The following is a 26,175-nucleotide window of genomic DNA, read 5'->3' as shown; positions in this document are numbered from 1 at the left end:
TGTCTACGAATACTGAAGCCAATAATCTTCGCATAGTCATTGTAACATTTATAAGTTTCTTCTTCAGATTCAAATTCCAAACCAACATAGGGATCTACTATTGCATTATCATTTTCAGCGAACTCCCTGTCAACTTCACCGTCAACTTCTTCCATGTAAACATTAGGCTCTTCACTTCTAATGCTGTCATTGAAGATGGAATTCTCCGCAACCACGTTTCCATCAATGTATATTGCATCATCCATTATTGTTTGTTCAAAACTCAAGTGTCTTGGACTATCCATGGCGTCGACGTAATCCATATACTCTGTTCAATATAGATAAGATTAAAATTTTTAGGAAATTATCTAAATTCTATTTCATTGATGATAAATTAAACTGAAAATAAACTTGCTAACTAGATACCTGATAAGCACAGCATTGGTTCAAATTAAGAGACTCAAATTAATCCAAAACAATAAAGTACATCATTGCTAACATTTTTTTTGTTCAACCAAAACAAGAACAATTACTGCAATAAATTGTTCCTAATTAAATATGACTCAATCTCAATGAAATTCAATGGGGACACTCAAGGCTAGGAGAGACAGAGGAAAACCCAAACAATTATCAAATAGAAATGAGAGTGCCATCACCCAAGTTAAAGCCTCATGGCAGTAGCTACTAATTTGAAATATTTGATGACTGAAATGTTTAATCTTTTTATCTTTGTAAGTGGTGCTCGCTTGCTGGGGTTGCTTTGATATCCCCTGCGCTTGTGCCATAGCGATCCCAAGTGAAACTACTATTTAAATTTTTTTATAACGTATACCAATGAAAATGAGAGAGAAGAAGAGACAAAGTATACAAATTACCTTTTTCCATCAGGTTGTCTCGTTTCCCACCATTGGCTAAAACCCTCAATCTTTCTTTTTGAGTTTCTTTTTGTTTCAAGCTTTCTTTATGAGTTTCACTAATTAAAATTGTAAACGTATGGAATATGTCAACACGTATTTTATTTCGACATTTAGCGGGTGAGAATGGTCCTACCCCTTTAATGGTCAGGGCGCTAGCAATTCTCCTAAGTTTATCATAAGAAAAACTTCCGAACCGCAAACTATTAACCATCGCCTTTATGATGGTTTACAATGTTTACATTGAACATCCTCCCTTTCCCCTCCCAATTAAAATCGAGCTACGTAATACAATACAACATCAAGTCCTCCATTAACTCTAACCATAAGCTATATCAACACCTAAACATCCTAAACGTACTCTACCTTAATTCATTTTGGATGTGCCCATGCTCCACACATCTAACTTCGTTGCAGTGATGGGTGCAGTCCCGTTGTTAAATAAAAACAAATGAGCGTCCGCCCCTATGGCTAGAGTCGGATATGATCTGGATGTAATCCATGCTTTTACTCCAGCACCAAAACTTTCTACAACCGAATGATCAATCTACAAACAAAAACATTGAGCAGAAAAATGAGAAACCATTCAAAATCAATAAAAACAAATCGTCAGAGCAGTTATGATGAGAACATACCAAACTACAAAAAGATATGCTCCCATTTTTTATATCTACATCTACAAAATCTCTATGGGATGGTTTATATGCATATGTCTTGAAGGAATTGAAGACCTGGTTTTATTGCAAACCAAAAGGAGAATTAGTATCTACTGCTTCGAATGATAAGCAACAAGAAGTAAACTTACATTTTACCGCCAAAACACATAAGCACCACAGATTTGTCCTGACCTCTAAAAACATGGAAGAATATAGCTTTATAGTCCTCTATCTTGTCGGAAGCCAATCAAGGTCAAAACTCCAAAGGTCCTAATCTGTCTGGTGTACAAACATCCTTATAACCACATACCCATTTCGCATCGACCCAAGCAGGGTCATATGGCTATGCATCCTCTAAACTTGGTAAAGCAAAAGTAACTTCAACGTCAGCCTGGAAATATTAAAAAAAAAAATGACAATTTTCTCAACAAAATATAAGAAAATGAAATCAACATATGCTTGAAGCTAGAGGGAAAAAAATTGTTATAACAAAAAATGATTTATGGGGACAAATAAGACAATGGAAATATAACACCCAAACATGTGCAGACATGATTCCTTGAATTTCAGTTCGATCTCCCACTACTAGGGTTACACTGCTCATGTGAGTCAAAAGTCCCCTAAGAGTTTTTGCATCCACGATATGCCAATGGACTACCTATTTTCCACTTTCACCAAGCCACAATGTCCTTGGTATTGTCTGCAAGACATAGTAATCTAGAAATAAATAAAAGAATGAATGACATGATTTACTCCTGAAAGTACACCATCTTGTATGATATCTTTAACGAGACCAAACCATTAGATATATGAAAACAAAATCAATAAAAAAAAATACATGTCTAATTTCAGTTGAAAAACATATATCATGAGTACTCCTAAAATCACATGAATGAACGGTTGAGATCATATATTAACATAGAAGAAATATTCTTGAAGAAATATGGTGAAGGATGAATGGAATGAAAATTTACCTGAATGCCTTTCTAATATCGTCCATCTTAATGTCAGACTCATTGGCCCATCCAAGCAAAACTCTTCTATTCTTACTTTGATTGTAGAACGTCTTAGATGCATAGAAATTTCCATAATCAATCCTCAACCCCGAGGAATTATCAGCAAAAGTAGTATCTAGTACATATCGCTCCATCAAAAGGTCAAGACGTACTAACCTTCAAAAAATGTTTGACGTGATTCCCGATCATTGAAGTTTTTACTCCTTATTTTCCCTTTAGAAAAATAGGGAAAAAAAATATGGACATTCGAACATTCCTATGTTAGCAACCGAGTGCAATGGGTGTTTGTGCCTGATCCATGTTATAAAATCTTTACTTCTATATACTTTTACATTCCCCGACTATCACTACTACAGAATGACACTTATACCACTGTTTTTAAGTGTGGTATAAATACATTTACCACTGTTATACAACCGTGACAATAGATGGTGTGGTATATAATAATAGCAAAACTGTGGTATATATGTTTAATGGATACCACGGTTTTTCAAAGAACTGTGGTTTGTATGCCCATTATATACCATGGTTGTCAACAGAATCGTGGCATATAAACTATTGAAACCGTAGTTTATATTAGTGTATGTGTTATAATACCGTGGTATATAGTTATACTAAACACTACGATTTATGCCAAACTGTGGTATATATATATATTTTAATAATAATGCTAGTAACAGTCTTCCACTTAAAAACCGAACTCGCGATAACAAAATTTACACCTTTGCCTACATACAACATTTCCATCTTCCCAACAAATTCCAAAATGTACAATAAACTATCAAACATTGCAAAAAAAGATAATAATAATAAAAAAAAAAACTTTCATTAATTTTTTGAGTGCACTAAGAAAACAAACTTCAAATTCCTTTTCATAAATTAAAAAGGTAAGACTCATAAATTAAACTGGAGGGGTCCGAACATAGCTAAAACTCATCATCATTCGCCCGATTTGAAACACCCCATTTTCCCCGGATGAACCAATAATATCGAGTCGAACACCGTCAAGTTCATCTTGCGTGTATGTCTCCTTTAGTTCTAGTTAAGTTACATGACTGACATATCCCTTATCTTGAATCACCTGCAAGAGAGAAACCGATAAGAACTTCCACATTCTTGACTGATGAATATCAACTATCAACCTTAATAGAACATAAAATAAAGAACATGTACTCACACAACATAAACCAAAAAGCTAGTTTAGGAATATAAGTGATTGAATGCCGCCTTTTTTTTAAATCTTTAGTAGATTACCAACAACATTTAAGATTATTGGCTTGAGACCTAATGTGATGTACACATGTTTAAAGATAGCACATGTCAAATAGTAGTGTAAAGTGCTACAAGCTTACAATGAGGTAGAGCAATCAAACTTGAGTAATTCTCAATGAATGACAGCAAAACTTAACTACAACTACACCACCTATTGGAAAAAATTAAAAAATAAATAAAAATAAAAAATAAAAAATAACTACACCAGCCATGAGTCAATACTTGACGAAGTGAAAGAAAAAAAATATGAAAACACTTACTTTGGCCATGACTTAATGCCGAAATTCAACAAACCTACAATACTATTGGCCGGTTTCATTTAGATAGATCCCTTACCACCACAAAGATATTAGGAGCATGCATGCATGCATGCACCGTTTAGGTAGGAGGAAAACTCCTATATCTAATGAGTCCAATTAGTGGATCACTTTTATGGTAATCTTAAAGGCTATGTAACCATCCTATCAAATAATAATTTCTATATTTCTGATTTTCTGTGATCATCGTAATTTAATCAAACTTATTTTAGCTTTGACCAAATATACCAAGGTGGGAACAGTTGAATTCTATGACCTTATTCCCTTCCAATTTCTAACATGTGCAAATTGGCTACTAAAAGTGGAATATATGTTCAAAAGTATAACCGGGGCCTTCTTTGTTTTAATCAAATGACTAGAAGCAATGTTTTCAGTATATATAGATTACAACATTTAAGTGTCAGGCAGCCAACATAAACCCTACAAGGTAAGTACCAACTCTACCCACTTCACAGTCATTGAAAGCATTGAATTCACACAAGTAAAAAAATAAATATACCTTGACTGCATGCGTTCGAGCAGAGATTTTCTGGAAGCCAGTCTCAACTTTATGAAACCTCACATCCCTTATGTCCTCAATCAGAGATCTTACCTTTAAGAAAATCGAACATTAAAGAGAACAGTCGGAAAAATCCAAATGCATAAAGAAACTGGGCATAAACAGTCATGTGACTCACCATATATATATACATCTGGGATGTCATCAAAAGCATTGTTGTCCAAAAAAAAAGAAGGATAAATGCATCAGAGAAGCAATACTGCAAACATATGAGGTTCAGCTTGAACTACATACTGATCAAATAGAAGCTTTCATATTTGAATGTAATAAAACGGTAGTGGCTGAAATTCTCTAGGGGAGTCACGTTCAGCTTCCAAGACTCGTGTCAACTTTTCTTAATATAGAAATGGAAGTGTATATTCAATTTGAGATATACTATATATACATATGGTCAGTATATTTATCTGGTATAGAACTTTTATGCATTATCTAGAACCATCCAGCTTGTAAGTGATAGGAGTGGAGCTTGTTTATACTATAACCGACATCAACAAGAATGATGTGTAAACACACGTGTTACTTTCTATGAAAACTACACTATTTTTAATCAACAAATCATGATCATCGCATGCATCAACAGTCCCCTAGCAGTGTGATGAACACAATCAAATCACATATTTTTTGGCACTTAAAAAAAAACCCCACGAACTCCAATGCAACCATATGTTAATCAGACCAAAGATCTGATTTTTGGCACATTTGGAATGGCCGAGTCTTAAAAATGTAGACCTATTTAAATAGTAACCACTAAGAAAACCACAGTTGCTTTTAAAACCCAATAAAACTTGTTTCTTATAAGTAAAACAACTTATTTTAAGCAATCAAAATTGAGGTTGGAGTTAAACCATACCCATCCAGATACAAGTGCCAGAATACAAACACAGAATTATTTACAGAGAGCATTCACTAATCACAAGTACTTCTACTAAAAACATATCAGAGACCTACATTTCAACAGGAAAAAAATCTTTAAGGAGAATAAACAATAAAGATAACAACATAATTGCCAAATTCCACCGTTTTCATACCTTTTTTCGTCCAACCATGAAATCGAAACAAGATCTGCGAAGAGTGAAAAATAGAAGAGAACAAAGTTCAAACTTTCATCAAACAATTTAAAATTTTAGCGAACATTAAGAGCGAATCAACAAACAACGAACCTATGTTCATAAATCCTTTACCAAAATTAGTTTTCCAAATTAGAAAGGTAGAGCGTCGCATTGAGAAACCTACACTATTGCAAAAAAGTGCATAGATAGCATAGGAAAAACGCTATGAAATTTATTTCGTAGCATTTACAAAACGTTATCTATGACCATGCTATACTTTTTAAGATAGCGTTTGTGTCCAAAACGCTATCAAATTAATAGCATTTTGTCTACAAACGCTATCAAAATAATAGCGTTTTTTATAGCATTTGTTAAAAATGCAATATATTCCATAGCGCTTCTATCTCAAAATGATAGCATTTCTTTCATTTTATTAAATTTCTATAGCGTTAGGAAAATGCTATTGTTTTTGTTAATATAAAATTAGAAAATTCATATGCATATTTAAATTATTAATTAATGACTAAAAAAGAAATTGGATCCAAATGGATTCGAATCATCAACCTCTCAATTATTTGAGCACTCTTCATTTCGAGCTTATGGATCTGTTGTACTTCAACCTCCTAATTTACCATTTTACATAGTTCACCTATAATGATAGGAAAGTACTTAATTACTATATCTCCACACTATAGTACACATAATACATAGATAGAAGCACGATTAATCCATAAAAACTACTTATACATCATGCAAGATCTATACTATTCAAAGATTTCATGCTTATTCTAATTCAATGGAATGTTATAATTTTAAAAAACATAATAGAGACCTCAATAGGGATTTAAAATAATAGAAGAGATCATATATATAGGGACACCAAACGCGGAAAACGTACCATACTACCAGCTTATCCCACTACTACACAAAAGGCTAGCGCCAATGCATTTCTATAAGACATTGGGAAGCAAATAATTCTTTTCATGAAGTTAGAAAATCAATTAATGTTAACAAGACTAAAAACCCAAGTTAAGTTATAAACGAACTATCGTCCAGGTAAGTTCATTTTCATTGTCCAAGGTACAAGTAGACTTCAATCCGACAAATTAACAAGAGTACAAAAATATTTAAGCAAACCAATAAAAAAAAAAAGTTCATATGCATAAATTGCAATAGATTCAAAATATCTAACACATGGTAATGGCATATTGAAATATTTGTATGGTCTAACATGATACACAACACAAAACTCCTTACTTATATTGGTACAAGGTCTGCCACCTGAAATAGACCCCCCTTCCAAACCTCACAAACAGCAAAAACACACGAAAAGAAACCACCCCGCGTGCTCAAGCAAGACACAAGCACCAAAACAGACTCACTATCTAACTCACAGTTATGGACTTATGGTGTAGTGACATTAACAAATAACTAGAGGAAACACAAGCCAAACAACACAACAAGCACGAGCATCATATACATAGACTAAAGTAGCTATGGTCACAAAACAGGCCTAACATATAGAAAAAAGAATCTATGAATACAAAAACAGACCTAGCAAGCTAGCAATTCCCATTTTAGTTAAATAACAACCAAGGAATATAATTGTTGAGTTCATTTTAAAAAAAAGGAAGTTACCTAGCTAATGTCAGCCCATGATACCTTGTAAAGAATATGCAAACACATACTGGGCCAATTGAACTAAACTTCCAAGTGATGAATCCTGACATGAACAAGGAGAGAAAAGGAGAAATTGACAATAAGTTTATGAAATTTGGTAACAATCCATTCCAAATCCTGCAAGTGTAAGAAAGGGGGAGTGTGGTACCTGTCAAATTCCACAAGTATAAAAAGAATGTCCAATGCAAACCTTTAAGAACCAAATAATCCACAAAAGCAACCGAAATAATGTGGGTGAGACAATATACATACAGATGAAATAGACAGTCCTCCCACATCCCAACCAATAAGGTGCTGAGCGAAAAAGTAGGGACTAAAGCAATTAAAACGACAAATTAATGATCGCCATCACTAGAGTGACAAGACACTACAACAAACTGAAATACCTTGTGAAGCAACATTAACAAGCAAAGAACACATTTTAAGCCCATAACAGCTAAGGTACACATCATTTAAAACAAAGGATATGGGAAATATCATAACTTTCTTGAGTAGATTTCCTCTTCTTGACGCCGACTTGAGAGTAGATTTCCATAACTTTATTTGAAACACACCCGACGTGGACGACTTGGGTCAGATCTTGGGTACCGTTTGTGTATCCTCTTCTTGACCCAATTGCCCCAATCTCGCTTAGAGATCTTGGAAACTCATCCTTGGTTATGGAGTCATGCGTTTTTTAAAACGCACCCCCAGATTGTGGATCGATAAAAGAAAAACAGAGGCACAGGTTTGAACCCACGACTTGTGTATGATGGGTGGCTACCGAAGTCTCGAAATAAAATAACAACTTGATTAAACAATGACCCTATATAGGTGCGTGCTAATGGGCCATTAGGAGTTTGGGACGTAAGTTTTGAATTGCAAAGGCAACTTCACCGCTCAAAGTTAAAATGTAGCAAAATCCTTAGCTAAACTATAAACCTTCGCATCCCAAGCCCACACCAATCTTTAGTTATCAACTGTTTAAAAATTCTTTGTTTTTTGCTATTAGAACCAAGAGACAAGTACAATGTGTTTGCAGTTGCACTCAAGTATGCCACACAAAACATTTATAAGAATTACATCATATTATGGTTATACTTGAATCTGTGTTGGACATTTGAGAAAAAAAATACCTTGAAGGGGGAAGTACTTGGGACATCAATATGATGTTTCATGCTTTCGGTTGCAAGACGCGTTGAGCCTTCAAACTCTTTTAAAGTCTGCCTGAAATCTTTTGCAAGCTTAGCATCGTCAATCTTTTGCTTGCCCGCAATTAGATAGGGAAAAAAAATCGAACTAAGAACCACTCGCCATTCTGAAGAAAGCAAACTTTTGAAAACCATGGAAACCTAATCGGTAGTTAACATCAAAAGAATCAATCACGCCGAGGTAATTGATCCAGACTTACACTAACTTCGGTATATTGATCTATTTCACTAGCTTGTTTAAGTTTGGTTGTAGTATCTTTCACCAACCGTCCAATATGTAACCTTGTCTTCTGTCTGCATTATTAACTGCAATAAGAAAACAACACAAATTATTCAAAGTACTTTGGGAAAGAAATAAAATTTCGTTTAGGCAACACCATTGCTTAGCCATTTCTTAGCTTGCAAAACTAGGTCAGGGACTTTAAAGCCGGGGTGCTGGAACCAGCCCATGGTCCGGAGCCTAGGTACCCAAGTCTGGTCAAATCAGCAATCCCCTATCTAGAGAGTCCTAAGAAACTCAAATGTCAGATGCATGTCAATCTCACGAGTGTTGGTGTACTCCAAACCAGCTGAGCTGCACCTTGGGTACACAAGGCGCTCTACTAAGGCATGTTCTAATCTATACTGAAAATGAAATATAAAATGAAATAAATAATTAATTGCATTTAGAAGGAAAAGTACTCACAGTTTCATTTCTTTTGGGGAACATGGTGAGCCTGTGAATTTTGGTCCATCAAGGGTAATGAATCATCTGCCTTAGATCCAATTAGGTCCATACCAAAGTATAATTTCTACATTACTTGGTTGCTCCTCAAGCCCTGCATATTCCATATAAAAATCATTTGCTCTCTTAATCTTAACTGGTATATTATGAATATCCGGTATAGCCAATTATATTTTTCCTCAGGTTCCATGATCTTGTGCTTTGTTGGTGAGCCTACGGTAGAGACATTTATGTCTTCAGGAGTCTCTGCCATCTCTCTTCAGGAGTAATGCTTGAATAGAGATGATTTGGAATTACAGAGAAGAAATGATGACTGCAATAAGAAAACAACACCAACTATACCAATTGATGCAAAAAAATTCACTAAAATTTTGAAACGTAAAACTTGGAAAGAAATAAAAATGATGATGAAGACTCACAACTTGTCGCGAAGCTCGGGGGTGTCTTTAGGAGTACCAAGAGTATTAACGAGGCGTTGGAAAGTGGAAACAAGTATATTCACTTGTCTTGTAGTAGCAAACTCGATTCGGTGGTGTTCCAACTTCAAATCCCATGAACAATTGGAGTTCCTTTCTGATTTTGTTTCTAGGGATTTCTATTTCTTTTTTCACCAAGTTAATGGGTTATATATATCCTCTGCTGAATCTGTCACGTGCGTGTATGAAGTTTAAGTGCCAGGTTTACCCACGTGTTAAGTTGAGATAGCGTTTAGAAGAATTTTGGGACACCAAACGTGGAAACGTACCAGGTTAGGATAGCGCTGGGTTTACCAAGTGCAATGCCTATTTTTAGTATAGCGTTCACTACTAAAAGAAGGGCTTTTTGTGTCACTTATTTTTTTTGTCTTGTGTCACTTACTAGAAAAAAGTGACACACAGAGTTTTGATGTGTCACTTTTTTATAGAAGGAGGGCTGATGTGTTGCTTTTAGGAAAAGTGACACAAGTAATTTTATTTTTTGTGTCCCATTATTTGAAAGTGACACTAGTGGTTTGCCTTGATGTGTCACTTCTGGATGTAAAAATATCGAAAACAAAAATTAACAAATTATCAAAATAAATAAGCGACAACCAAAAGAGTAATGAAAGTACGAATAATTACTTCGTATGCCATGAAACTCAAAGTTATGATTTTGTGCGCGCCGCTATATTTTTAAGTTCCCTCCCAAAAACAACTAACTTTCTAAACCTAAAAGGAAACGGAATAGAAAGAGAATAGAAATAGAAACTGAAGGTGTTTAAATCACTTCGTAACTCATCACTTAGGTTAAAAAAGAAAAAAAAAACAGAAGAAAAAAACCATAAAAGAAAAACTGTCTCGTAACCATTCTTCTTCCCAAATTCTCACCGGTGTTTTATTGCACCACGCTGCTCCTCACCCATCTCTCGTCCATCCCTCGTTCTCCGGTTCGCTTTCCAGCTCTCTCTCTCTCTCTCTCTCTCTAGCAAAAAAATAAAGGTAAGATTTTTTTTTCGTTTTTATTTAATTGTTTATGTTTTGGATGCTATTAATCTGATCAAAGTTTTGTTTTTGTGTGGTAGCAGTCTATTATGTTGCTCTTTTAGTTGTTTCTTTGGATTTTTTTGCTTTTGTCATTTGTCAAAAGCTGTGGGATTTCGAACATATCGTCGACCACCTCTAATCTCCCCGCTTGATAATGTGTTGTGCCCTTTCTTTTTTCCCTCGCGACGCTTTTATTGTTTGGTTACCCACCGAAAGTTGTATTATAAAGAAAAAACGCTTCTTCTATCCCCGCTTTTGGCCTCCGAGCAACTTTTTTGCATTCTTTTCATGTTTCAAGATCTTTACCAAAAATTCTTTTGAAGTATTTTTGTTTTTACTTAATTTTTTTTTTTCAGTAAGAACCCTTCTCTGTTCATAGGAAAAGGGCATTTGACAGGGTATTCTGTGATGCGGATCCTTGTGTATTTTGCTCTTTGATTGCCATGTTACCCTGTGTTTCTTGCTGAAAGGGCTTTGGATTGCATTGTTTGAGCTCTATCAAATATATCAAGTTTAGATAACTATGTTAGTTTTGATATGTCACTGTTGTATTTTGACTGAACGGTTCTTTTGGACACTGCTTTAGGGAAATACTAGTATTATGACTGCAGTATGCATTAGTGAAACTTAAATCTCTTTTTAATGGACCTTTAAATATTGTTTGTACTTAATTGATTCATTTGTGCCCATTTCTTCTTTTGGATTTTGGTGAAGAAGCAATGCTTGGAACCTAGACTGGACTGGATTGTTATATTTTTTATGGATCATTTCCTGTAGGCAGGGCCGACCCTGACTTAGGAGACTCATGAAATCGAAAGAGATTACACTTGTCATTGTGTCTAGCATTTTCTATAGATCTATAGGAATTTTATGGTGTACTGGATCAAAGATATATGGTTAGGTCTGTATATAGAATTTCATTGACAAATTGTCAGTTAGGACCCTTTGCATTGCTTTTGGTGCCCTAATGTTTCAACTAATTCATCCATCTTCTGATGGGCATAATAATGAATGAGTGCAGTTGTGCATTTTATGAATGTTGCAAGTGATATCGGTTCATATGGCCATCTTTTAGCCCGAAAGCACGCCAATTCAATTCCTCTGTTGTCGCATGTATGTTGATTGTTGTATTTTCAATCTGTTGGCTGTTGATATATATTGTTTGTAATTTAGTTATTTCCTGTCCTTGTAAACATCAGGATGAGAAGTTTTACAGGGTACCAGTTAATGCACCCACTTTCTTACATTTGCTAAAAGCCTAAAACTACTTCGTAAGAGCCACTTTTGGACTGGTTCAATAAATAAAAATTGGTTTTATATAAAAAATGCAAAACAACATATGCAAATGGGAAGCAGGTGCACCCTTTACACTTAATTTGTTTCTCCTTATGGTATATGATTTAGTAAATCCCTGCCTGGCTATTCTGTTTTAGAAACTCAGAAGTAAAAAAAAAGTGGAATGGTACATCATTTTGTTGACCGAGTATAGTGCGAAGAGATTTTTTAACCCTAGCCCACCTCATCTAATTTGGCGGTCCTGTTTTCGAGTGAAACACTTATGTTTCAGCGAGATTGTCATTCTGAGAGTCCATTTTGGTTTCTGGTACAACGTATATGCGGTGTGAATTCTTGTAACGCAAGTTCAATGAAGTTTCCAGCAGTTATGTTCCACTAGAGAAGTCAGCTGTGGAACTCCATGTTGCATAAAGATTTTTAGTACTGCATTTATGATGTATTCTGAATCACAATTAACATTCATTAATATTCATTAATCCGTCCCCTTCTTTTGGAAATATATATATATATATATATATATATATATATATATATATATATATATATATATATATATATATATATATATATATATATATATTATTCAAACGTGTCCAGGACGTATCCGTTTCCTATATTTTTTTGAAAAATGCCGCGGTCCGCCGATCCGTAATGGTCGTGATCTGTGTCGCATGTCGGTATCCGTGCTTCTTAGCTTCTATTTGGTTATTGAGAGTAGCCTAAATTGGTTAGTTAGATTTCCAATGTAATTTGATTTTGCATAATACCATTATCATATCATCTTAGACTTACTTAATGTTTTTCCTACTAATGTGTCATGTGTTGATATCATCTTGCCATGATACTTTATTTTTGAATGTGTGGTCTTTGTCTTTGTACTTTTTTTTTTTTTTTTGACTCTGTTTTTTCTTTAAGAGATCGGGTTGTTGCATTTTGCTACTGATATGGATAAGTCTTGGATGTCCAAGGACCGGTTAACAAAGCGAATATATTCAAGGAGTTGAAAGGTTAATTAGTGTTGGAAAGGAAGAAGGAAGTTTCATACGTTGTCCATGTAGAGATTGTTCAAATATCAACGAGTTAACTAAGACTGAGGTCAGAAATCATCTTTTCGAACGTGGTATTAGCCAAGGTTACACTATTTGGCGGTTTCATGGCGAAAGCTCTCTATTTTCCGAGACCCCGACTAGTTTTACAGAACAAGACACTTTTGGACATTATGATGAGGTTGAGACTTCTGAAGATGTTGGATATTATGATGAGATTGAGACTCCTGAAGATGTTGAACGTATGAGAGAAATGGCGAAGGCTGCAGAGGACCATTATACGACTGATCCCGAGAAATTTAAGGAATTGCTTGAAGATGCCGAAACGCCTTTGTACGAGGGTTGCTCAAAATTCACAAAGCTATCAATAGTTATCATTTTATTTAATCTGAAAGCAAATAGTGGGTGGTCTGACACAAGTTTTTCGAAGTTATTGAAGCTACTGGGACAGATGCTTCCTCAACCAAATCTTTTGCCGAAATCCTTGAATGGAGTCAAGAAGACATTATCTGTTTATGGGATGAAGTACGAGAAAATACATGCATGTCCAAATGATTGTATACTCTATAGGGGTGATAAATACAAAGATGAAACTATGTGCCCTATTTGTGGAGTCTCAAGATATAAAGAGAACAAGAGAGCGACCAAACAAATCAGGTGGAGTACCAAAGAAAAGTTTTGTGGTATTTTCCACCAATTCAAGATTCAAGAAGATGTTTCAATCTGCCCAAACATCAAAGTCAATGACATGGCATGTCGATGAAAGGGTGGTTGATGGTAAGATCGCCACCCATGGACTCTCCAAAGATGGAAGTTGGTTGACGAAAAATATCCGAATTTTTGCGTGAGAATCCGAAATCTTAAGCCTAGCACTTTCAGCCGATGGAGTCAATCCACACCGTACTCTTAGTACTAAGTATAGTTTATGGCCTGTTATGCTGGTCACATACAACCTCCCACCGTGGCTATGCATGAAAAGAAAGTATATGATGCTTACGATGTTGATATCAGGTCCAAATCAACCTGGAAACAATATCGACGTCTACTTGGCACCCTTGGTTGACGACTTACATGTTTTGTGGGAGATAGGGGTGGATGCTTATGATGTGTACCGTCATGAATCATTTATACTTAAAGCTGTTTTGTTATGGACAATCAATGATCTTCCTGCGTATAGCAATCTTTCTGGGTGCACTGTGAAAGGTTATTTTGCTTGTCCTATTTGCGGCGAGGGCACGTCTTCAACCAGGCTTAAGCACTCTGGGAAGAACGTATACACAGCCAATAGAAGATTTCTTCCGCGTTATCATCCATATCGAAGACAAAAAAAGCCTTCAATGGTAAAAGCAGTTGCGGGAGGCACACGAACCCTTAAACGGTTTTGAAAGTACTAGAAGAAGTTGAAGGGATCAAAGTCATATGGGGAACAAAGGGAACCATTACGGGTGCTACCAATTGTTTTAAGAAGAAATCAGTTTTTTTTGAGCTTCCATACTGGAGATATCTAGAACTCCGACATAATGTGGATTTTATGCACACGGAGAAAAATGTATGTGACAAAGATTGTTGGGACCCTACTTAACATTCCACGTAAAAAATAAAGACACCATTAAGTCTTGTCTTGACCTCCAAGAAATGGGTCTAAGGACGAAATTGGCTCCAACAATTGGGGAAAAGCGATCGTTCTTGCCTCCGGCTTGTCACACACTATCTAGAGATGAGAAAAAAAGACTATGCAAAACTTTGCATGAGTTAAAAGTCCCAAGTGGATACTCTTCGAATTTTAGGCCTCTTGTCTCGATGCAAGATCTAAAACTGCAAAATATGAAGTCGCATCGATTTGTCATGTTTTGATGCAAAGAACTTCTTCCGGTTGCAATAAGAACAATTTTGCCAAAGAATGTGAGATGTGCAATTATTAGGCTATGTTCTTTTTAAAGGCTATTTGCTCGAAAGTAATAGATAAGGAAAAATTGCCTCAAATTCAGGAAGACATTGTGCTCACGCGGTATGTTTTTGGAAAAGTATTTTCCGCCATCATTTTTCGACGTTATGATTCATCTAACAGTGCACCTTGTCAGAGAAGTTGATCTTTGTGGTCCTGTATTCTACCGATGGATGTATGCATTTGAGAGGTACAATGAATTATATATTACCCTTCAATATTTCTTAATGCTTTTCTTTATAAACATTACTATTGTTCAATCTCTTAGGTACATGACCGTGTTAAAGGGCTTTATACATGTCGAAATCGGCCAGGAAGCTTGTATTGCTTTGAGAATTACATTGCAGAGGAAGCAATTGAATTTTGTAGCTTAATTCTTACCTGACTTAGATGCAATTGGGATTCCTCTCCGTAAAGATAACACTACCACAGATTTGATATCATCTGGAAATCTTCCCCGAGGAAGTACCCATAGTCAAGTAGATAGAAAAACATTGGACCAGGCACATCTCTATGTGTTGCAAAACACAAGAGATGTTCAAATACATCGAGTAAGGTTTCTTTAGTTGTTCACTTTAAAAGTCTATTTTAGTTCCTTGGTTTCGATTCGATGGCTAACTAGTTTATTTTGTGGCCTAACATGATAGAGAACATATGAACTATCCGGAAGGAACAACAACCTCGTAAAATCAAAAAACCCACATGGTTGCATGCTGAACACAATCGCTCATTTAGTGATTGGCTTAGAGACAAGGTATATTATAAATTGGTCTTTTTTTTGTTTTTGTTATTTTTGTATGTTAATTTAACTTAGATTAGGACTAAAATGTTTACACAACAATGCACAGGTTTTGCTGGAGAGGGGAAATCCTGACAACAAGGTGTCAAACACCTTGAAGTGGGTATCGAAGGGGCCTTTGGCACATGTTTACAAATATTCTACCTATGTCACTAATGGTTATCGTTTTGCCACGAAACGGCAAGACGCTTTACGAGTAAATCAAAATAGTGGCGTGAGTTTGACAGCAACAACACCACAGGTTTCAAGCGCAAAGGATCAAAACCCAATTTTTTCGAACATGTCTTTCTACGGTGTTATTGCTGAAATATGGTTGCTCGACTAAGCAAATTAGGTTATGATGGCCTTGTCGATAAGATGGTAAGTAGATATTATATTTAAGTTTGTTAGATAAAACCAACGTAGGTAATCTAATATTACTTGGTTGGTTTGGTTATTTGTAATTGATAATAGATAGAAGCTGGGATACCTATTGATGAAGATGATAGATCTCTTTTGTGGCGTTTAGCTCGACAAGACAAAAGTGGTGAATATGCTGATGATGCCACAAAGGAGGTAGTTCAAAAGATTGTAAGTATCAAGCTCATCATTGTATGTGTGTTTGCGAAGCATATTTGATATTGTGTAGGATACCTAGCTTGATATATTGATGTATTTTTGTACTGATCTAGATGATGTGGTTCCCTATCTAGCTTGATCTAGCTTCGATTTATGATTTTTTTTTTTTTTTGAACTAGCAAGCATAACGATGAACGCCCGACCGAGATTGAATGTAGTCTAGTAGTAGGCACTTCTAGGCACCTTTCCATCAGGGTTCGGTTCCAAACCCCTTTTGAGAGATAGCTTTCAAAGCTTCTACGGGCATGGCTTTTCACAGCCTTTGCTTGCTACCTTTGACTTCGCCGCTTATCCCTCCAAGGCTTCCTTTCTTGAAAGCTTCCTCTCCTTTTAAGTGGAGTGATCTTTCGCTTCCTCGACGCATACCCGGAAATAAAGATCAGGGTATCCCCTATTGAGTAAGCCAAAGCAAGCAACTGTCTTTAGTTCTGACGGGAAGCTCCTCGCTTCTGGAGGGTTTGATGGACTTATTCAAGTGTGGGACATCACTTCGTAGTCTCAAGTGTACACTTGAAGGTCCGGAGGGGTATTGAGTGGGTTAGGTGGCATCCAAGAGGATATGTGGTCTTAGTTGGTTCGGGAGGATTCCACAAAGATGGATGTGGAATGGAGACAAGAATGTCTTTTTGAATATGTTTTCGGCCATAGTAACAACTTTCATCGCGTGTGGTGATTTTACCCATGATGGTAAAATGGTTTGTCTTGGTTCGAGGGATGCATCATTGAGGATCCGGAATCCCAAAATGGAGAGTGTGTGCATGTTGTTAGAGATCATCCATATCATACGGAGGGACTGACATGTTGAATTGATAATAGATTGTCATCCGTGATAAGTTTAGATATTATAATAATTAGCACCATTTTCCACATCGCAGTTTAGGTTGTAACGAAATTGAAATATTTATAGTGAGCAGTTGGCTTGTTTTACACTGTTTGAAACTTGTACTCAAGTTTTGTTTATAAGCTTAAAATTGAGAGGAATTACTGTACACAGAGACCTTTGACGCACAAAGACACGTTGATTATTAGATAAAATTTACGCCAGTTACATTATAATACCTGCTATAGGTAATCATATGGTACTAATCGAGTTATGAAGATATGGTTCCCGAAAAGATCCGAATTCTGTCTACTCTAGCATTGGTTGCCCTTTGCCAAGATAGATCACGCCAGGCAGCAGTGTTGACTGCTATCACATCCGGTGGGCACCGTGGCATTCTACCAAGTTTCATCGCGAGAAGACTATCGATTCCATCACCGGTGATTACTCAAAATGTTCTTGTTTTTTTTGCCGAGGCTCTCCTGTCGCTAGTAACTGTTTTGGTTTCATCCTCTTCGGTTGCTTTCGGTATTGCGTGAAGCGGGATTAATACCTACTCTTCTTCCTCTTCTTAAAGACACGGAACCCCAACATTTACATTTGGTTGATACTGCAGCTTCATGTTCTTGAGGCATTTATGGATTATAGCAACCCGGCAGAATCGCTTTTTGTGAGACTTGGGGGTTAGACGACACTATTGCTCGCCCTCAAGACGTAAGTTTGTTATATTGAAAGTGGCTCCATGAAACAGGGTGAAGACTCTCATAGTTTTGGTAAGGAAAACAAGTTGTCGATGTTGAGGTTGGCGAAATGGATAATAGGCGACCCTATTTATTCGATGGATTGGTTGCATACCACCAGCCTATTTATTTATTCCGATAACAAAGCAGCCTATTTATTCGACGCTCATAGATCCTACTTGTTTTCCTGTCTTAGATGTTTGCCGATTTGCCATCCGCTTTCGGAGGCTGTAATGGGTGGTGTTATTTGCTCTGCTGAAGGCATTGCATGCATACCACGCTGCTTGGATGCATTGTGCTTGAATAACAAAGGCCTGCAAGCCGTTAAGGATTGCAATGCTTTGAGGTCCTTTGTAAGAATATTTACTTCCAGGACGTATGTACGGGCTCTTTCTGGGGATGCTCCAGGATCATTGTCTACAGGATTGGATGAACTCTACCGATATATGTATTTACTGCATGTGTACTGCATCACAGAATGTGTACTGTATGTGTACCGTGTACTGCATGTGTACCGTGTACTGCATGTGTATTTACTGCATGTATTTACTACCGTGTACTGCATGTGTATTTACTGCATGTCACAGAATGTATTTACTGCATGTCTACCGTGTACTGCATGTGTACTGCATCACAGAATTAAACTCTACCGATATATGTATTTACTGCAAGTTCAAACAGTTATAAATGAGATCTTTACACTATTTTCAGTATTTTGCTCTTCTTGTACCGTGTTTTGCCATTTTGGCTATTTTCCTCGTCTTGTCCAAATGTTAGACTTGGTCTTGTGGTATTGGCGTACTGCCCACACTTGTGCCACTTACTGTAAGGTTTTCGTATCACAACTTTGAGGTTAACAACACCTCAAGCAAAGGGTGTTGAGCTAAGTTGGACTCTATATGCATTAACTTGGTCAATTTCTTGCAGATACTTTTCTATTTATGGTTAGTTCATCCAATTGAACCACCTTACCTATAATAGTATAATACTATCTTATTTTCTACGACAAAGTAATATTTCTTTTTTTTTTATTATAGTATAGATATAGAATAAGTATGGCTCCACCTCCAGATGAAGCAACTATTGCTACTATAGTTGAGATGGGTTTTACTCGAGCCTTGAGGCAGGTGGAAACAAACAGTGGAGCCGCCAATCGAGTTATGAAGATATGGTACACAATCCAGTTGAACCATAACTTTCACCAGATCTCGAGTCACCACACGCTTGACACGTATCTCGCCAACTGAAGTTGAGGTGTTGGCAAGATCTACAATTCCAATATATCGGTATCTACTCATCTTCTCTGTCTGAAGAAAGATAAGAATAATCCGATCATAAATTAGCTTAATTATTTACATATCGATATTATCTCCTACACATTGACTAAGTTTTCTATGATGGTTTTTAACGATATACTACTCTTGCAGAAACAGAATGACAATCTTGAAAATCCGCCGTCTTCGTCTCTTCTTAGAACAGCCTGTGGTCGCTCATTCGTTGATTTTGAATTTTATATCTATTTTTGCAGGAGGAGCTGAAAAATAAGGTAGAGGAGGGGGTTTTGGCAACGGAAGGAAAGAATGACATACTTACTATGGCATTGGGAACTCCAGAGCCTAGTGGTCGAGTTAGGGCGGGTGGACAATATACGACTCCCACTATGTACTTCAATCTTCCTAATAAAAGATCAAAGAAATATCACGAGGATTTGGAAGTGAAGTTGAAAGAGAAAGAAGCTCAAAACGAGAAGTTGAAAATTTTGGTGCTACATGTGCTTAAAGAACAAGGTGAGACTAATTCACCAGCGACGACAGAACTGTTGAGCGAGTTGCTCAAGCAAGGACCAAAACTCGTCAACTCGTTGCCATTAGAAAATGTGGAATCTAATAGTGCCAAAAGTGATAATAGGCATAAGGTGATTGGCAAGTCTAAGCAGGTAAGTTTTTTGGCTTTAAATTTGTATTTTTGATTTTCTACATATTTCAAGTGTTCTCTTTAACTAAACTCATATTTAATGTATAGAGAAAAGATGGTGGTCAACAAAAAAAAGGTGTGACTTCAGTAAAACTTAAGTCGAAAAATGTACAGGTAAGCTCATTCTATAGTTGCCTTAACCATGTTATATTCATTGTGGTATAATAAATGCAGGGAATGATACGTAGCTTTTTCATTCCTTTATTCCAAGTGCTTCACATATACTAACTTGATGTACACTTCGTCATATAGTCAAAAATAGACAACGGAAAGAGCATTGTGGATTCCGAAAAACTTAAAGCTAAAGATGGGAAGGTAAAAAAATATTTTCTTAATTAAAAAAGGTTGATTAAATGTTTGTGTCAAATTTGTTACTAGATAATGTTGTTTTTGTTTTGCTTATTTTTTATAGGAGTAAATGCAGGGAATGATACGTAGTTTTTTTTCATTCTTTTATTCCAAGTGCTTCACATATACTAACTTGATGTACACTTTGTCGTATAGTCAAAAATAGACAACAGAAAGAGCATTGTGGATTCCGAAAAACTTAAAGCTAAAGATGGGATGGTAAAAAAAATATTTTCTTAATTAAAAAGGTTGATTAAATGTTTGTGTCAAATTTGTTACTAGATAATCCTGTCTTTGTTTTGCTTATTTGTTATAGGACCAAGATTGTAGATTGGCATTGGGATCTAAAGACAACATTGTTGCCGAAGGTCGTGTTTTAGCAAGGAAGGGGCCAGAGGATACTTACTGTTCACAACATGCCTTTGGGAGAGTCATATATGAAGGTCTCAATAAATAAAGCATTGTGTGGTGATGCCTTTCTCCCAAACAAAGCGGGCGATGAACATGTATTTGTTAAAGATGCAAAACTTCGTTTGTGGCATGGCCTAAGGAACTTGTGATACTTAAAAGTGACGAGGTAGTATAAGGATATGGATATTTGTATGGTAATTTATTTAATTTTGTTATATAAATATCAATTTTGTTCATCAACTTTTGTTAGGTAGAGAAGCGTATTCCACTTCCGCGGGCAGTATTCAATATAAGATCAGAAAAGTTTGTGGATTGTGTCGACAAAATAGTGAAAGAAAAAACGCTTTTATAGAAGTTCCAATGGTTGGAACTCTTTTCCATGATGAGATGGAGGAAGTAATGAAGTTTCAAAAGATGAGTTGATGGATGTGTGTGAGAAGAGAATGTTAAATGGTAGCTGCATTATCTCCTACATGAGGTATTAATAATTTGGTGAACTTATTTGTGTTAGTTATAATTTAACTTTTCATATCGCGACGACTTAACGGAATGTATATATATGTTGTAGATATTTATATCGACTTTTGGAATTGCTCGAGCAAAGTATGCATTTGGTAACCCGAAAAGTTTTACTATTTATACAAAAGATGATGAGAAGGCTCGATATATTCAGAAGTTGGCTGAAGAACACGGTGATCGTGTGCTTTTAATTCCTTTCAACACAGGGTAACTGTGTTTATACATTTGTAGTACATATACATTATTTTCATATAATTAAAATTATTTTATTTTTATTTTTATTTTTATTTATTTTTTTCCGATTGGTTATATAATTAAAAGTACTTAATTGAATTTGTATCCACATAACTGGTCATGTAGGGGGCATTGGGTCTTAATGGTTCTTGACATACCATCAATGGAAGTGTACTGGTTGGATTCTTTAAAAGATTTTCGTGGGCCGCCGGATCCAGCTTTTAAATTATTAGTAAACACGTGAGTTTAGTCTTTATTTATTGTATTTTTCATTGTATATTTGATTCTATCTTGAAAATAATGAGAATGAAACAAATGCATTTTCATTTTCAGTGCTCGATCAAGACATCAAATATGTCCAAAGGAAAGAGAAAGATGAATCCAAATCCAAATTGGAACTATGTGACAGTAAGCTTAGTTTCTTTGGAATACAATACAAAGTATCTTTCAATTTGTGTATGCGTTAATGCAAGTATTAATTATGTATAGTGCCCACAACAACAAGGAGGGATTGTATGCGGATATTATGTATTGCGCTTTATCACGAGATTTTAGTAGAGGATCCCGGTCCACCGATAAAAAAGAAGGTGACTACAAAGTAGCATTATTTTTCATATAGTCTTAGCTAGCTTATAAATTGGTGCATTTGTAAATATGGTAGGCAATGCATTGCCTGCATCATTTATTTTCATAATATTTATAATATATTTTTCGTCGAACAGGTATTGGAGTTCTCTAGCAAGAAGAGTTACACCAATGAAATAGATGAACTTCGTCTTGAATTCATCGACTTTATCCAACAATTTATCGAGTAGTTAATTTGGGTAAGTGGGTTTCCATATTTTCCCTTTGTTTATGTATATATATACTTTTCTTATCGTTTTTTTTTTCTTACTTGTATAATATACCCTTCTTGATTCACTTGTTTTTTAATTTTATATACTAGTCATAGTGGAATGACGACTTCATGATATGATGCAGGTGTCATGGATCGATGGATCGATTAACAGATGAATAGATGGCGACTAGGTTTTGGTGTTGGAAGTCGCACAATAAGCTAAGATATTAGGATAGTATTGGCGTTATGTAGTTTTTTTTTTGTTTTTTTTTATGATTCTTTTGGTATTGGAATGACTTCTTTTGTTGAGAGTCAAACTAGATGAAAAATACTTGGTTTGATCGATGAAATCAATAGAAGTTAATTGTTTTAAATGTTGTTTCTTTCTTCTTGAGTGGATGTTGTTTCCGTATCATAAAAGCAAAGTTAAAAGTGATTTTGGTTGTGATGTTTTGATAAATGTATGTGGATGTTGTTTATGTCATAAAAGCGTGGTTAATGGGATTTTGGTTATGACGATAGGATGCAGGTTGAGAAATGAATACGATTGAATACTAAAATGAGAAAATGTTTTTAAAAAAAAATTATTTTCATTTGTCTCACTTTTGAAAAAAAGTGACATAATATCTATTCAAAGTGACACAACCGACCACTCTTATGTGTCGCTTTTTTTTCATAATGAAGTTATATGGAGTTGATTCCCAAAAGTGACACAAGAAGTAAGGGGCTTTTGTGTCACTTTTGACGACTTCTGTGTCTCGCTCTGGTCCAAAAGTGACACAACTAGTATATAATTAATGTGTCACTTTTGGCGTGCTTATAGTCTCACTCTGGTCCAAAAAGTGACAATAACTAAGATAATTTAATGTGTCACTTTTGACGTACTTATGTCTCATCTCGGTCCAAAAGTGACACAACTAACTATATTTAATGTGTCACTTTTGACGTGTATTTATGTCTCTCACTGGTCTAAAAGTGACACAACTAGTATACTTAATGTGTCACTTTTGACGTACTTATGTCTCACTCTAGTCCAAAAGTGACACAACTAGTATATTTAATGTGTCACTTTTGACGTACTTATGTCTCACTCTAGTCCAAAAGTGACACAACTAGTATATTTAATGTGTCACTTTTGACGTACTTATGTCTCACTCTGGTCCAAAAGTGACACAACTAGTATACTTAATGTGTCACTTTTAACAAAATTATGTCTCACTCTAGTTCTAAACGAATACAACTAGTGTCACTTTTAATAAGCACTGTGACACTCTTTCTTAAAAGTGACACAAGAGGTTATTCTTAAGTGTCACTTTTATTAACAAAAAGTGACACATTTAGTAAAGCTTTTGTGTCACTTTTGGTAGAACTTTATGTGTCGGGGGCTTATAGGTCACTCCAGAATTAGTTTCAAAAGTGACACAAGTGACTTCTTGTGTCACTTAAAAAGTGACACAAAAAGCCCTTCTTTTAGTAGTGGGTTTTTTTATATATGCAATTAAATAAAAACTATCTATGGCCATTTTTGTAGTAGTGCTAACTCGTTCTCAAACCGAAATCTGAAATCCAATTAAAGAAGAGAATTGAAGAGGAAGGCACGAAAATAAAAACCTTAATTTTCCAAACCCTAAAAAGAGAAGAAGAATTGAAGAAGAAGAAGGAAAGTAAGAACTAACAAAAGAAGAAAGAAAAAAAAACTTACCTTCGTTTTAGATGAAGAAGTACTGGTTTGAGCCAACCACTTCCCTCCTTTGAAAGTGAGAGAGAGGAGTGCGGGATTGGTTTTATACTGTTTCTTATTTTTCAGTTTTTTTTCTTTTTTATTTTATTTCTGACGGTATCCATGTGTTAGTCAACCGTGACAAATTAATTCCGATAATTATCTAAAATTTAAGTAACATATAAAGTACATGCTAACGCTTTATAAACGTTAACAATTGTGTCACAGTTAAAAAAACGTTTCAAGTGAAAAATGAGAGCGTTACAAAATTACCCTTTTGGTGTAGTGGGGAATCCAATTTGAATGAGTTTCGTACTGTGTATTTTTTTTTCGCGTATTTGACTATTTGGCATAAAGTCATAAACCACGGTAGAAAGTGTAAAATTTATATACTACTGTTTATGTTTAAGGTAGTGGGGATGTGAAGTACTCTCATGCTGGAAAAAAAAACTAACCATGGTATATGACTCAACTTATCCCACGGTTTTCATGTAACTGTGGCATATACTAGTAAACCAATGACCAAAGAAATTTCCGCCGTGGTATATAAGTATTTCCCACGGTTTTTGGAAGAATCGTGGTATAAACGTTCTTATTGACCGTGGTATATGTGTCATTCTGTAGTAGTGTATCTCTTTTGTGTCCAATCAAAACTTTCCAATTCCCATCCATCCTTGCCCAACCAAGCAGTTGTAGGGTCTCTAAAAGCACTTTCATTCATAAATCTGTTAGGGTCTATCACAGGGTTGTAGCTAGCTTTGACCCATTCTCTTAAAAATGGATCCGACAAATTTTTAGGAAACTAACGCTATATTCTGTATTTGCCGGTTTCATGAGTCAATGCCCGTATACATAATCACATGCTTATTGCCTGGATCAGGGCCGGCTCTGGGGCAAGGCCATCTAGGCAGCCGCCTAGGGCCCCCACAGTTAGGTCAAGAAAAAAGGCCCCTAGATAAACAATAAACACTTGTATGTTACATACCTCCAAGCCAGCCCAAACCAATACTTACATGGTCCAAGCCCAATAATTGAATAATCTATTCATGTATTAGATTATAAGCCCAACGATCTACATGGTCCAAGCCCAAAAACTAAATCATCGCTCGTTCAATTCTTAAAAATGGAGAGGAATGCATACGCTGGAATGAAAAAAATGCAAAGTTCTAACCCAATCAAGCCAAAACATTGCCTTTGAATGCTGATGATATTACAAGTTTACACCGAAAACCAAATTAAAGGTTTTGTAATTGAATAGGCCCTATATTTTGTGCTCGCCTTGGGCCCCAAGGAACTCAGAGCCGGCCCTGGCCTGGATGAATAGTAGCTGATCCTGACCAAGCGCCATTGATGTCGAATGGCTCTGAAGGATACATTGCTGCCTCGAGTGGGATCCAGTTGATCAAATCAGTTGAATAAGAATGTATGCATATTATGTTGCCCCAAACATAACCATACGGGTTGTATTAGTAAAATAGGTGATAAATCCCATTGTAATACATATGAATTGTTCCATTAGCACAAACACAAAAACATAAGACAAAAGGATGATCGGAACCATATAACACTAAAACACACACACACAAGAAATGGATTGCAACTAAATAAGATATATAACAACATATTTGTCAAAAGGCGGCATTCAATAAAAGGAAAAGAATTGTCAGATATAATTGAAAAACTTGTGGATTTAAAAGAATAGAGTATACACTTGTGCGTCATTCATTCATTCATTTGTAAGATAGTTTGGTATTGAATTGGTTTGTGTTATCTGAAATGAGACCTATTACTCAATAGTTAATAGCAATCTTGCTTTGCAGATAGTAAATTACGTGACTTTCTACTAATATTTTGGTGAAGAATTTAGAAAACCATGCATAAAATACTTGCAAGTTCAATAAGAAGGCTTTAGATGTATTATGGAGATGGAGTCAACTAAAAGGAAGTTGCAACAAATGAAACATGAGATGATACACAAAATGGATTATAGTAAAATATGGCTTTGGGTG

The 26,175-nt window shown here is 35.7% G+C and overlaps 1 protein-coding gene and 1 pseudogene across 2 annotated transcripts; one reads left to right on the top strand and one right to left on the bottom strand.

Moving 5' to 3' along the window:
* Positions 1–978: 978 nt before the first annotated feature.
* Positions 979–25,668, bottom strand: LOC147489315 (beta-fructofuranosidase, insoluble isoenzyme 1-like; annotated as a pseudogene). The gene is made up of 7 exons (XR_015202337.1): positions 25,479–25,668; positions 24,821–25,037; positions 10,127–10,162; positions 2,524–2,890; positions 2,208–2,259; positions 1,699–1,940; positions 979–1,440 (listed from the first exon to the last, which is right to left on the bottom strand). The product of XR_015202337.1 is annotated as a beta-fructofuranosidase, insoluble isoenzyme 1-like (transcript).
* Positions 16,254–20,901, top strand: LOC147489316 (uncharacterized). Its single transcript, XM_086571030.1, has 6 exons — positions 16,254–16,304; positions 16,398–16,514; positions 19,651–20,058; positions 20,145–20,210; positions 20,349–20,411; positions 20,761–20,901. Exons 1-6 carry the CDS (start codon positions 16,254–16,256, stop codon positions 20,899–20,901), a joined length of 846 nt encoding a protein of 281 aa, XP_086427156.1.
* Positions 25,669–26,175: the final 507 nt, after the last annotated feature.

Source organism: Coptis chinensis, chromosome 7 (genome assembly GCF_015680905.1).
Source record: "Coptis chinensis isolate HL-2020 chromosome 7, ASM1568090v1, whole genome shotgun sequence".
Lineage (NCBI taxonomy): Eukaryota > Viridiplantae > Streptophyta > Magnoliopsida > Ranunculales > Ranunculaceae > Coptis > Coptis chinensis.
The sequence above is the reverse complement of the archived record's forward strand: the minus strand, read 5'-3'. Positions and strand labels throughout refer to the sequence as shown.

What these genes read in the sequence shown, in the direction of transcription:
- LOC147489316 (XM_086571030.1), top strand. Translation starts at nt 16,254, where the DNA reads ATGGTTGCTCGACTAAGCAAATTAGGTTATGATGGCCTTGTCGATAAG. An exon ending in TTAAGTCGAAAAATGTACAG is followed by an intron (nt 20,211 to 20,348) that starts GTAAGCTCATTC and finishes TTCGTCATATAG; the next exon opens with TCAAAAATAGACAACGGAAA. An exon ending in TTAAAGCTAAAGATGGGAAG is followed by an intron (nt 20,412 to 20,760) that starts GTAAAAAAATAT and finishes TATTTGTTATAG; the next exon opens with GACCAAGATTGTAGATTGGC.